At 44.8% G+C, this 13,932-nt stretch overlaps 1 protein-coding gene across 1 annotated transcript; it reads left to right on the top strand.

Annotated features, from left to right (window-relative positions):
• The first annotated feature begins 431 nt into the window (after positions 1-431).
• Positions 432-13,656, top strand: LOC308662224 (uridine-cytidine kinase-like 1). The gene is made up of 15 exons (XM_081317798.1): positions 432-652; positions 994-1,193; positions 1,696-1,802; positions 1,963-2,133; positions 4,501-4,572; positions 4,718-4,907; positions 8,312-8,373; positions 8,836-8,852; positions 10,088-10,186; positions 10,786-10,879; positions 11,099-11,161; positions 11,817-11,939; positions 12,044-12,151; positions 12,362-12,518; positions 12,792-13,656. Exons 1-15 carry the CDS (start codon positions 504-506, stop codon positions 12,863-12,865), a joined length of 1,686 nt encoding a protein of 561 aa, XP_081173924.1. The 5' UTR covers positions 432-503; the 3' UTR covers positions 12,866-13,656.
• Positions 13,657-13,932: the final 276 nt, after the last annotated feature.

Raw genomic sequence — 13,932 nt, 5'->3', positions numbered from 1 at the left:
TTCCCTTTTAATACCTAGCTATGACATTACACTTCCTTTTAAAAATTGCATTCCGTGAATTGGACGAAGCGGACGGTGATCCACGAAAGTTGCACCATATTTTAATTTGCTACCGGACATTTTGGCCGTTACTCGGCCGATAAAAAAGGACCAGTTTCAATTCCATCCATAACGACCGGCATCCAATTCTGCACGGATCTGAAAATGGCTTCCCCAAGGGAAAGTTCGGAGTCTTCACAATAAGATCTCTCTCTCTCTCTCTCTCTCTCTCTCTCTCTCTCTCTCTGTTCTTTTATTCTCTATGGCAGGGGTAGGCAACCTCGGCTCTTTTATGACTCATGGACTTCAACTCCCAGAATTCCTGAGCCAGCCAAGCTGGCTCAGGAATTCTAGGAGTTGAAGTCCATGAGTCATAAAAGAGCCGAGGTTGCCTACCCCTGCTCTATGGTCTCCCTAGAACTTGACGGAACTTGCCCTTTCGCAGTGCAGGGGCGGTGTCGACAATGCCAAAACGTGGTCCTAAGCGCGCCACGCCTCGACGTTCTCCCGGCAAGCTGTGCGGCTGCAGGCAGAGGACTGGCGGGAGCGTGATCGAGATGGCGTCTGCGGACGGCGTGGTCGAGGAAGCTGTCCCGGCTGGGCGGCGTAGCAGGTGAGGAATCGGAGCCGGGGCATCGCAAGCGGAGCCCGAGCGAGTTCGCTGGCGTTCCTTGTCCGCCTCACCTTGGAAAGTTCCCCCGGTTTAAAATGTCCTGCCCGCAGCCGCGGCCACGTACTTCTTCCGCCTCCCATTGCATTGCTTAGTTCTTCCTAAGCTCGGAGACAACGTTGGAAGCCGAGCCCCGGATGCCTCCGGAGACGGGGCTTGAAGGGTGGTGTGGATTGTAGGTGGCTGGGAGGAAGTGCAGAAGGAGCTGCACCATGCATGACTTTCTTTGTTGGGCAGGGCGAGATAGTCTTCTTCCCTAATGTGTTGGTTTCTCTCCGGCTCAGCGGGAGCAAAGGAGCCGCCTTGAACAGCCTTGTCAACCTCTTGCCGCTCACGCCGTCGCTTTCCCCAAGAAAAAGGACCACCAGCCAGTCGAAAACGGAGCCGCCGCTGCTTCGGACTAGCAAGCGCACCATCTACACGGCTGGACGGCCGCCCTGGTACAACGAGACGGGCACTCCTTTCAAGGAAGCCTTTGTCATTGGTAGGAGAATCAGGGCTACTCCTTTGTCCTGTAGATGGGAGGATCCGTTTGAGTCCTTATGAGATTTATTCAGCAACTGGGAGCTCATGGTCACTCTTTCCCTGCCTTTGGATATCTATTGGTTTCTAATTTTCTTTACCATATTTCCCCTCCTTCCTTGAAGTTGCAGCTACTTGCATAGAATGAGATTAATATGCTGACATAAGGGTTTTTTAATCAAGTATTCTGTTGTTGCTGGCCACATTAGTAGTACCACGCCTGCTGGGTTTGGCTGTAATATGTTATGTGAGCCACATCTATGCTTGCCACTCTTGTGTAATGCTGCTGGTGACATCTGCATGCTGGCTTCTTTCCCACTACGGAGATTGAAGTGGAGATCATTGGAAATCAAGGCACACTAGACAGTAAAGAATAAAGAGGAGAGGGAACATGCCTTAGGGCTGTTCCTCCAGATTATCCTCTTCTCATTAGCTTGTGTTAGTGGTGTTTTCGTCTTTCCCAGGCTTGTGTGGTGGCAGTGCATCTGGCAAGACTACAGTGGCCAACAAAATCATTGAAGCACTAGATGTGCCTTGGGTGGTGCTGCTCTCCATGGATAGCTTCTACAAGGTGGGCTGGTTAAAATATCTTGGCCCAACTCCCTCAACTCAACCCCTCTCAAAGGTAGAGATGGGAAGAAGGGAGAAAATGGAGTTTAGAAAATCACCTCTACAGTATTGATCCAGTCTGTTCTCTTCCCTGTTTTCTGATGTCTTTGGTGCTCTTCCAGGTACTGAACAAAGAACAGCAAGAGCAAGCTGCCCGTAATGAATACAATTTTGACCATCCTGATGCCTTTGATTTTGACCTGCTCATCAGTGTCCTACGAAAGCTGAAAGAGGGCAAGAGCGTTAAAGTTCCTGTTTATGATTTTACCACACATAGCCGGCGCAAGGAGTGGGTATGTTGGTGTGGGAGGGTGTTGTGCTATTCATAGCAATTAAAATTAAATAGAATTTAAATTAAATTAAATAGAAATTAAAAGGCTTCCCTTCTACCCTTTTCTGTGAGGCTGTATTATCTCCATAAGGTATTCATGATCTGGTATTCTGCAATTGGCTAAAACTGCACAAATACATAGACTTTGTTGGCTGGAGGGCTTGTTATAGGCCAGGTTGAAAGCCACCCAAGCTCCTCTAGAGAGTGCAGAATCATAGCTCCAAACATGTAGCAAACATAGCCAATAGTGTAAATTTCTGGGAATGGTTTACATGTGGAAGCCTTAGATTCCTCATTCCTGAGGTAGGTTTTCTATTCTAATGTGGAACTGAAACATTTCCCTAAAATGACTGTATATCTTCTACATAAAAACATTAAATTGATCTACCTCAATTTTCTCAACTGTGCAGATTTCAGCTCCTAGAGTTTTATTTTTTATTTTATTTTATTCCCCATTCATTCCACACATCTTCAAGCTGCTGAGGTTGAGAAATGCTTGGTCTACCTTATCAGTTTCAACCAATCAATATTTATTCAGTCAATGACCAGAAAAGTTTAAAAGAACAAAAATAGAGCAAATCAATATACTAATATATGAACAACTAGAAAAGTAAATCCTATTATAACTCTTTGACGTTCTGTTACTATGTTAATGCAGTTCCACAGGTGGATATAAATCTACAACATTGATAGGTGTAAAATAGAAACCATATATGTTGTAACAATTTATGTAATAAACCAAGAATAATATTTAAAGGAAGGGTACTGATGTAATAAAATTAATTACAAAATATTATTAAAAAGATCTACAATGATTATTTAAGTTTCTGGCGAATCCCCAATGCTGCTGCACAGAATCTGGCCACCTGCGCCGTGATCTCTGCCTGCTCATCCTTAAGCAGCCACTGGAGATAAATATTTTCTGAACGACCGGGATGCCTATTAATAATGGGGAGGACATAGTTTTTCCAAATGGCTCTGTAGAAGGAGCATCGAAGGAGTATGTGACCAATGGTCTCCACCTCTCCAGAGCCACAGGGGCAGAGTCTTTCAGACAGTGGTGTCTTGTTGTACTTGCCGTACAGGACAGCCAAAGGAAACGCATGGCACTGTGCAAGCGAGAATGCTTTCCGGTGGTTTACTGACTCCAACTGACTAAGATACCTGGCAGGTGTAACCACGTATCTAATAGAGTCAGGGGCCAGAAACAGCAGAGCTAAACCTAAGTCCATCAGTTTATCAGTTTAGTTTCTACAAGTATGAGAAAAATGAATTTCTCACAGTCAGGAAAAATAATGCAACCTGATTCTAGCCCTGTTTTTATAAAAAAAGCACTATTCGTGCACATCCATTTATTTGGTTACAACTTCTTTCAATTAGTGAAAATAATGCAATGTTTCAATTCAAAAGATTTTCTGTGTTTTAGCTACTATGTTTGCCTGAATTGACAGGCATTTCTTTTGGAGCCTGATAAGGTTCAGATGCTGCAGGATCTTTGGAAAGAAAACTGCATTTGACTAACAGTATAAATGGTTTCCACAGAATGTCTCATTTTGTATTTTCTGTCCTAATTCATGTAATGAATTCCATTTTGCTTTTTGAAATGCAAGTTTTTCTAAAGCAGTTTCTAAGTAAACTCAAATAGAAGAATAGAATTGTGATATGATCTGAAAAGAAAGCTCACCAATATTTTTCTGATGTTATTGATTTTTTGATGTCAGCGAGAGTCCATCTGGAGTAGGCTATGCTTTTTTTGCTACGGTAGTCTAGTATTCATTGAATGCCTGATCTGTTTCATTTTGGGGACTGGAGACAGATAATAAAATTATAGTTCTGCTCATTAGGTATCTTTTTTCACCTGCTTGCTAGTGTAGGGGTTTGTAACTATTTTTTAGATGGAGGAAGTTAGCAAACTGAGGATGAGAATATTTTATTCATTACAATAAAGGTGGCAAATAAATTCAATAAATAAATATTTCTGGAATACAGTGGACTATTCCATTTTTTTAGGAGAAATGACTATCACGTTTTCCTGAAAGCTGATGGTCACAGGCTGAAAATGGTGCTGCTAAAGACTTGTTTGTCTCCATTGGTGATTTGAGGGCTATATCGCTACTCCATTGGCAATTATTTCATTTGAAAGCTTTGTTAGATTGTGGAGTCTTATGATATGAGAAAGAACTTAATGTGAAAGAGAGGGCATCATACTGGAATTGACCTTGATTACTTGTTAATATACCCAGTAAGAATGTCTTAGATCTGAGTTTCTGGTGGGTTCTGATTTCTCTCCCCAGCTTTAATTGACACATCATTTCTCCTTTCTTTGCAGAAAACTATCTATGGGGCCAATGTAATTATATTTGAAGGTATCCTGTCATTTGCCAATAAGGAGCTTCTACAGGTATTGAATAGAGCAAAGGTAACAAACATGAGTAGTAACGTGTAAATGAGTCCCTCAGAGATGCAGACATTTGAATAAGTTCTAAGATAAGACTTTGGCCAGATGCCCTTGTCTCTAGTTTTTCCCTTCCTTGTGACTTCTGTAGCTCCTGGACATGAAAGTTTTTGTGGACACAGACTCAGATATCCGGCTTGTGCGGCGGTTGAAGCGGGACATCATGGAACGTGGGCGGGACGTGGCAGGTGTCATCAAGCAGTACAGCAAATTTGTGAAGCCAGCCTTTGAGCAGTACATTGAACCTACAATGCAGGCAGCAGACATTGTGGTGCCTCGAGGTGAGAGAAGGAAAGGCTGTAGGTTTGTTCAAGGTGCAACTTTGGGCTGTGTTATGTGCCAATACTCACTGTAGAAGACACGGGAATTTTGAGTATGAACACTGAGACAGAATGCCTGCTTCATGTCTAAATATGACTACAATTTAATCTCCTGGTTTCTAGTCCAGCACCTTAGCCACCACACTAAAAATGGTTCTCATAAAAGATCTGAAAACTAACTAATACAGTGATTAACCTCTATGACCAAGAGAACCATATGCACCTTAAAGATCTTTAAAAAGCATTTAAAAAAACAGACTGTTCGATTTATGGGATATAGAAAATTTAAAAAAGGGCTGAGTCCTGCCACTGAGCTATTAATGGGAATGATGAAATATTACCTAAGATGCAGACATCCCTATTTCAGAATCTCTTTGACTTTTGAATCTACTCCTTAATTCAAATGATTTTTTTTATAAAGAGTGATCTTTATATAGATAACAGAGATGGAAGGGACTTTGGTGGTCTTCTAGTCCAGCTCCCTAACCAAGCAGGAAATCCTATATCATTTTGGACAAATGGCTGTCTCATGTCTTCTTAAAAACCTCCAATGATGGAGCACCTACAACTTCTGGATGCAAGCTGTTCTACTGATTAATTGTTCTTACTATCAGGAAATTTCTCCTTAGATCTAGATTGGATCTCTCCTTGATAGTTTCCATCCATTACTTCTTGTTCTGCCCTTGGGTGCTTTGGAGCAGAGGTCCCCAACCTATGGTCTGTGGCCCGGGAGCAGACTGTGGGCTCTTGGCCAGTAGGCCGCAGAAATGGCTGGCTGGTGCGCACACACATGGAAATGCATTTCCCCTCACTCGCTCTAGCGCCCGCTGGCCTCTTTGCCCATTGTGCAGGCATGAAGGGGAATGCTAGTGAGGGGCGGGTGTCTGCAGCCCATTTGTGCATGTGCCGCTAGCCTGGGCAGTTTGTGCAGGTGTGAACAGGCTGCTAGCCGCCGTGGGAGTACGTGGCTGTTCGCATATGCGCACAGCACCAGCGCATGCTGCATGCGCGAAAGAGGCTGCTAGTGCCACACACCAGTGTGCATGGCCCCATGCGTGCGTGCACTCACACACCAATTTTGAAGCTGCTCTCCTTCACTCCGGTCCTCGAGCCCGGAAAGGTTGGAGACTTCTGCTTTGGAGAATAGGTTGTCCCCCTTTACTTTGTGACAGTTTGTCAAATATTGGAAGACCTCTGCCTGGTCATTCTATCCCCCTATCTATTGTGATGGCCGCCCAGGGACATTATATTCAAATCAAGTACCATCTTAATACAGTATATAGAATTAAAACAAAAATTATGTTTTTCAGTTATAGGCAAAGCTGCTTTTATTTATAGGGCAAAATTAAAGGAGTTTTCCTCATCTGAATCCACCATATTCCACAATGCATGTCTAGCTTTTGAAATTAAAAAAGTATGCTTAATTTCTTTGACTAGCCTGGATCTTTCTGATATGGTTGTGTAATGTAAATGAAATTCCCCATTTGCTATAATGGGCAAGAAAATAGAATTAGATCTAACCAACACTATCTACATTTTGGTAAAGTTTTAAAATGTTGAGTTTTACCAGTTACATAGTATTGTACAGGTAGGTATGAAAAATTATTCATAATTGCTTCACTATAAATCAAGTATTGGATTTCCTCTTGATGGTTTGACAGTCCCTTAAGTCCCTAGACCACAGGTCGGCAACCTGCGGCTCCGGAGCCGCATGCGGCTCTTTGAGCCGTCTCTTGCGGCTCCCAGCCACCCGGTGCGCGCGCACCTCTTCCAACGGGCAGTGGTGCGCGCGCACCTCTCCAAATGGAGAGTGGCACCGCCCGTTTGGAGAGGTGCACGCGCACCTCCCCGAATGGGCGGAGGTGCGCGCGCACCTCCCCAAACCTTTGGAGAGGTGCGCGCGTACCTCCGCGCGAATGGGCAGCGGTGCCGCTCTTTCAGGAAGCTGCCGCGGCCCGTCTGTGAAGCTGCCGAAAGCGGCAGCTTAGCAGACGGGCCGCGGCAGCTTCCTCAAAGAGCGGCGCCCCTGCCCATTCCGAGAGGTGCGCGCGCACCTCTCCGAACGACCGGAGTTGCGCGCGCACCTCCCCAAACCTTTGGGGAGGTGCGCGCGTACCTCCGCGCGAAGGGGCAGCGGTGCCGCTCTTTGAGGAAGCTGCCGCTTTCGGCAGCTTTCTCAAAGAGCGGCGCCGCTGCCCCTTCGCACGGAGGTACGCGCGCACCTCCCCAAAGGTTTGGGGAGGTGCGCGCGCAACTCCGGTTGTTCGGAGAGGTGCGCGCGCACCTCTCGGAATGGGCAGGGGCGCCTCTCTTTTTGAGGAAGCTGAGACGGGCCGCGGCAGCTTCCTCAAAGAGCGGCACCGCTGCCCATTCGCGCGGAGGTACGCGCGCACCTCCGGTCGTTCGGAGAGGTGCGCGCGCACCTCTCGGAATGGGCAGGGGCGCCGCTCTTTGAGGAAGCTGCCACGGCCCGTCTGCAAAGCTGCCGAAAGCGGCAGCTTTGCAGACGGGCCGTCGCCGTCGGGCAACCGGGAACCGGTTCCATCTCATTTTTAAAAAAATGGCAGCCGCGTGCGTCCGCGCATGTGCAAAAAACCTTTTTGCGCATGCGCGTGCATGGACACACGCACGCGGCTCCCTCTTTTTTTAATTTGTGATGGAACCGGTTCCCAGTGGCTCTTTTTCTTTTTTAGGTTGCCGACCCCTGCCCTAGACCAAATAGGCAGCAAGATGAAATAATTATTCATAGAATACATTTGAGATCTGGAGTTTGTATTACCTTGGCATAATTCTCCCAGTTCTTGTGTCATAGTTGTGTCATAGCTGATCTGGCACACATACCAACTACGGACACAACTCTTGCATATGCACAATATAGCAAACAAACATTGCTAGGAGTGGAGAAAATTTATCCCCCCCCCCTTCTTAAATTGCCCCCATGTTACAAGTATAGTTTAGCAAATATAAATCTGGTTAACGCAGGCCAAAAAACCCGGACCCATTTCTAGGGGCCTCTTCTCCAAAGAGCATGAACTAAGTAAGTAGCAGAGATAAGTATGTGCAGCATAACAACTGTTAGTCTACTTTGGGAAAAAGCCTTAGAAGTGAATTGCTTAAAACACTTGAAACGTGTAATAGTTATTGCTGTTGCTGATAATCACTCTAGGGCAGGTTTCTTAACCTCGGCAACTTGGAAGATATGTGGACTGACTCCCAGAATTCTCCAGCCAGCCATTTTGGGATTTGAAGTTTACACATATTCAAATTGCCTAGGTTGAGAAACACTGCTCTAGCAGTTGGATCCATCTCCCATGGCTTGTTGGAGTGAATGACCAAATCTGTGACTAAAAACATTTTTCCCCCAGGTGGAGAGAACTTTGTGGCTTTGGACTTGATTGTTCAGCATGTTCATAGCCAATTGGAAAAGGTGAGGAGAAGTAGTTTTGGGGAGGGAGAAAACATCACAGCTGCAGAAAGCCCCATTCCCACATGATTACTCCTCCTCATTGCCCAGTATCTGCTTCTTGTTATAGTCCAAAGAACTATTCTCTCCTTGCCAAGAATTTACCCTTTCCCCATATCCTGAAAAGGCATCCCATTCCTGGCCATTGCTCTCCTATATAAGCCACAAAGTAAAGATTGCAGCTGATGGGTGTTCCAAGAATCCTTCCACTCCCGATGGCCCCATCTACCACATTGTTTTTGTCTCCAAATTAGTAAGCAATAGGGAGATGGGGAAGAATGGCGCCACCATTCTATTATTTTAGGCTTGGCCTTGGGGCAAATGTTGCTGTGTACAGTGACCGGCTGTTCTGTTTTGTTTCACTTCCCACTACACCCTGCCTTGTAACACTGCCTCCCGGTGTGGGCTCCTCCTCCTACCGCCCAGCGTGAAATCACAGTCAGGTATGGTGGCACCCTTAAAGAAATAGAGCTAGATCCTTCTTCTCTTCTCTCCCCCACCTTCTTCATCTTAGTATTGTTCTCTGACGCCCATCAAACCAGCCAGTGGGAGAGCAGCTGGGTGTTGGGGAAGATTTGTTCGTACTATCTGGTCGGAATATGCAAGGAGATAAATATAGGCAGTTTCTGGGGCTGAAGATTTCTTAATGAGCACGTGAAAGCTTCTGACCACTTTGGAACCTCCCTAGATAGAGCATGTTAGATTTGTGCTCTTTTTACAGAGAGTTCAGCTTTGCTGACTTTCTTTACAGTCAGACTTCTCAGGGCGCTGCTTGATAAGTCTCACTTTCTCCTCCATGTCAAGGAAGTATTTATTGCCAACACTATTATTTTGTGTATAAGAATATACACAATAATATACGGGACTGTATTGAATGGAGTTTCAGTACATTTTACATCCCAGCCACATTTCCACAAGTGTTATTTGCATACCAAAACGGTACACTTTTCAGCGAGGTTGGGATGGAGAAGAGGAAGTTCATTCAGTCGCTTTAAGACTACTCTCAGTGAGCTACTGGGATCCCAGCTGCTCTCCCTGGTTTGGTGCTGTGGGAGCATTCTGCTGTTCCTCTGCCCCATGTCTCAGGCAGGAAGCTGCTGCCTTGTTGCCCTCCTAACGCACTCTGTCTATCTGTCTCTCTTCTGTCCTGCTGGGCCTGGGCACCTGCATCAGAGGAAGCTACGCTGGCATATGTGAGGACACTTGGTCTCCTTTGGCTATTTCCTGCTGCACCTTCCTCTCCCTGTGTACTGTGTTCCATTTTGAGGGGATGGTGGGGACGGAGCAAGGCTGGGGGAAATCTTCCTGCTAATTTCCTGTGCTCCTGTTTTTTTTAATCCCGTAGTAGAAAGATAACTTACCTGTGCCTGATTTTCATGGGTGGGCACTGGAGACTTTGGTGTGCTGTAGTTGCTGGGCAGAATTAGAGCAGTTTATAATTGCTCATAATAAGAGGCTTCATGTCCTAGGTTACACTATTTGCCTTTTTAGAAGCAGGGAGAGGAGCTTGAAATTCCAGAATTTACTTTGGATCTAGTTCTCTTTCTTTGTGCACAAATGTTGTGGGGAGGGACCATATGAGCAGAAACGATGTTTTGCATGCAGAGCTGCTATTGTAGGGCGAACAGATACATTGCTTCCGTCTTCCATGTGTCTCATCATTCTTATCTTTTCACAGAGCAGCCTTGGCCTCTGCTCATCAGGGACAACCATTGCCAACAACCTTAAGTGTCTTGGAGAGCACACCGCAGGTTCGGGGGATGCACACTATTATCAGGTACTAGGCAAGATATATCATTGGGGTTGTGCTTGCCTCTGAGACAGGCTATAAGCCTCTGGAGAGGGAAAGGCCAGCAGTTTGTGTTTTAGCAGCTACAGAGGAACATCAGAGCTGCTTAAGGAAAAGATGGAGGGCTTGGGTTTCATAGGTAAATTCAGTGCTGTCAGACTGGTTGTCATGGTTCCGATAAATGAGACAGTTCAAATGAAAAGTAAACATTGTTTATCTAAAAAGTCTTAATAATGAAAGGAAACATCGACACTCATGGAGGGATGTCAGAATCTGAAATCTCCTCCCCCCAAACCCATCATAACACACACACACAATCCTCGCCCTTATCTATAGGTCATAAATCAAATTATCCAATTAGTTTTACATATGAGGTTTCACTTCCCATTCTGTACGCGGGCTTTTCCAATCTTCTCACAACATCCGGGTAGATTTCCTCCCCCCCCAAATGAAGCAATTAAAGTAACAGGCTGTCTCTTATATTGTCAGTGCAAAAACATATCAATGTTTGCAGCATTGACATAGGTTGCTTTAGATATACATTTTCTGGGCTGGAATCCTAGCATGGAATAACATTGCTTTTGCAGGAACAAGGACACCAGCAGGGACGAATTCATATTCTATTCCAAGCGTCTCATGCGACTGCTGATTGAACATGCCCTTTCCTTTCTACCACTCAAGGTATGTGCTTCTCCCACCATTTAACACCACACACGAACACACTCCACTTATCTTAGTGCCAACGGAGATGCCACAGACTGTCTAGCCTTCTATCTGCATATGGAGTATTTTCTTATGTTTTTTGGTTCAAGCATGCCTCAGCAAATAGCCTTGCATGATTGCTGATTTGGCCTTGTCAGCTCCTTCTATTCTAACCTGCAATTGTCTTGACTTTTTCAGCCAGTTACTGTAGAGACACCACAGGGGACAATTTATGATGGGAAGAGATTCCATAGGCAGCGGGTGAGTGATTTTTTAATTGCCTCAGAGGGGTCTGTGGGGTAGTATCTTCGTAGGAGAAGAGAATAGGGGAAAGGTGGTGAATAGACTAATATAATGATAATGATAATAGAATAACAGAGTTGGAAGGGACCTTCAAGGTCTTCTCCAACCTCCTGCTCAAGCAGGAAACCCTATACAATTTCAGACAAATGGTTGTCCAATCTCTTCTTAAAAACCTCCAGTGATGGAGCACCCACAACTTCTGAAGGCAAGCCGTTCCACTGATTAATTGGTGACATAAAATTTCTCCTTAGGTCTAGGTTGGTTCTCTCGATTAGTTTCAAGGAATTGCTTCTTGTCCTGCCTTCGGGTGCTTTGGAGAATAGGTTGACCCCCTCTTCTTTGCGGCAGCCCCCGAGATATTGGAGCACCGCTATCATGTCACCCCAATCCTTCATTAAATTGGTGAAGATCAGTCTTGTTTTCTACAGAATAGGCAGGCCTTTCAGCAGTCTTGTTGGGAAAGGTCTACTTTGCTTAGTAGCTGCTGGAGATGCAGCTGGGATTTTCTTCATGCAGTCAAGCCCTCTGTCACTGTTACAAGTACAGAGCAACAGATTTAAGCGATGGCGTTTCGACAAGGATCTTGGAAGAAAACTGTTCTCCCCTTTTGTAGATCACTGGAGTCTCCATCCTGAGAGCAGGTGAGACCATGGAGCAGGCTCTTACAGCTGTCTGCAAAGATATCCGCTTAGGAAAGATTCTCATCCAAACCAACCATGACACAGGGGAACCTGAGGTGAAAAAGAGAATCGGGTCTTTTGGAAGGGCGGGAATTAATTTTGAAATGGGGCTGAGTTGTGGATAAGATTATTTTTCTTATATCTTTTCTGCTCTTGCCAGCTGCATTATCTCAGGCTGCCCAAAGAGATCAGTGAAGACTACGTCATCCTGATGGATAGCACTGTGTCTACTGGAGCTGCTGCCATGATGGCTATTCGGGTGTTGCTGGTATGTTGAGGCCCAGTAATATGAGATGAGTGGTGGTTTGGTTGGAATTCTTCTGTTGTTGATGTTATAAGCCAAGACAGACTGATGAATACAGCTAATATGGAATGGGGTTGCATACATGACAGGAATTGATGGTTAAAGTAGTCATTGAAAATAGTTTGGAGAACTCAGAATAATATAGAGACTGCTCACAAGTGCTGTATCCCATAGGATCATGATGTACAAGAGGATAGGATCTTCTTACTGTCTCTGCTGATGGCAGAGATGGGAGTCCATTCTGTGGCTTATGCTTTTCCCCGTGTACATATCATCACCACTGCTGTGGACAAGAGAGTCAATGAGGAATTCCACATCATTCCTGGCATTGGTAAGCAGTTGTTGTTTTCTGACATTTTGTTTTGCTTTGGCCTATTTGGCGAGCCTGAGTGGTACAGATCAGGCATTGTCTAGCTGTAGCATTCATTTTCTGATAAGTGATTTTGACCGGCTGATTTAATAATAATTCTTCCTCTTAGGTGAGGACATTGTAGTTTGCAAGATTAACGCTTATTGTTTGATGCAGTGTTGTGGGTATTTCCATGGGCCAGAAAGAAGTTCCTGAGCTGCATCAATTACAAGCATGTAATTCATGTTTTACTAGGTAACTTTGGAGACCGTTATTTTGGCACAGATGGCACCATCCCCTGGTATGAGAATGACGACATGGATTGCTGACCTGATTCTGCTGGACAAGGCTTTGTTTCTTGAATATTGGGTATTTTTTCTTGGCTTGACTATGGGCATGATGCTATTGCCTTGGTCCTTTCTTTTCATAATTACAAGCTCTACTAGACTGCTCAGCAATGGTGCGATTTTGATAGCACTTCCTGCTATAATACACCAAATGGGATGGAAACATTGCTGCTGCTGCTACTACCTTCCCATTCACAGTCTCCATATTTATTGGTATTTATTGGGGCATACGTAGTACTGTAGTACTGCTTCCCATCCTCTCAGCGCTGATTAGCTTCAGCAGCATCTTGTCCCCTATCAAGGATGCTGTAAGAAAGTGTATCCCTGCACATCCATTGGATTTTTCACTGACCTGATGACCTACTGTGCCCTTTTATATGTGTTTCTCCACTGGCTGACGTGTAATGCAAGCAGGCTTCTGCACTTTGGCCTGGGGTTCCTCTCTCAAAAAAGTTTTGATGCTGACTTATTTGGGATCCTGTGATCTTGATAGCTGTGTGTAGATTGCACTTGTCCTCCCTAAGTTGTGACTGCACAAGCATTGGGGACCACAGCATTGCAATAAGGGACCTCATACTAGAGGTAAGTGCTCTATGCCCAAAGTCAGTACTACTATTAGGGAAAGCCAGAGCTATATTTGCCTTCCAAACTAAAAGTAACTATTGGCCTAACATTAGGCTCCCAGCCTGCATTCCCTTGTCCTGATCTGTTTTTCAGTACTGTACTCAGCAGACTTGTTTTTTTTAATCACATAATAAAAATTTACAGTGCTAGTTGGCTTTATCTTTTTGTAATGGGGATCTCTTAGTTGGATGTCTTTCAGAGGAAGAGAGGGAAATATGGAGATGTCATTTGCATCCTATTTGCTCTGTGTTTAATTTCAGAAAAAGATTGAATCAGTATCAGAATAAAAACTAAATCATGCAATACAACTGAATTATAGAATATCTTGGAAAATCTACAAATTATAATTAGCGCCTGGGTGAAGTGTTGTACTGTTGTCCAGTGACCAGGCGTCAGCTCTATGGAATCTAACATTGCTGCCAATA

This window comes from Vipera berus (genome assembly GCF_964194415.1).
Source record: "Vipera berus genome assembly, chromosome: 1".
In the NCBI taxonomy this organism is placed as follows: Eukaryota; Metazoa; Chordata; class Lepidosauria; order Squamata; family Viperidae; genus Vipera; species Vipera berus.
This window is presented reverse-complemented; position numbering and strand designations above follow the sequence as displayed.

Excerpts from the sequence above, each read along its gene's own strand:
- LOC308662224 (XM_081317798.1), top strand. The coding sequence starts at position 504 with ATGCCAAAACGTGGTCCTAAGCGCGCCACGCCTCGACGTTCTCCCGGC. Across the intron at positions 4,908-8,311 it reads AGACATTGTGGTGCCTCGAG|GTGGAGAGAACTTTGTGGCT; the intron begins GTGAGAGAAGGA and ends TTTTTCCCCCAG. Across the intron at positions 11,162-11,816 it reads AGAGATTCCATAGGCAGCGG|ATCACTGGAGTCTCCATCCT; the intron begins GTGAGTGATTTT and ends CCCCTTTTGTAG.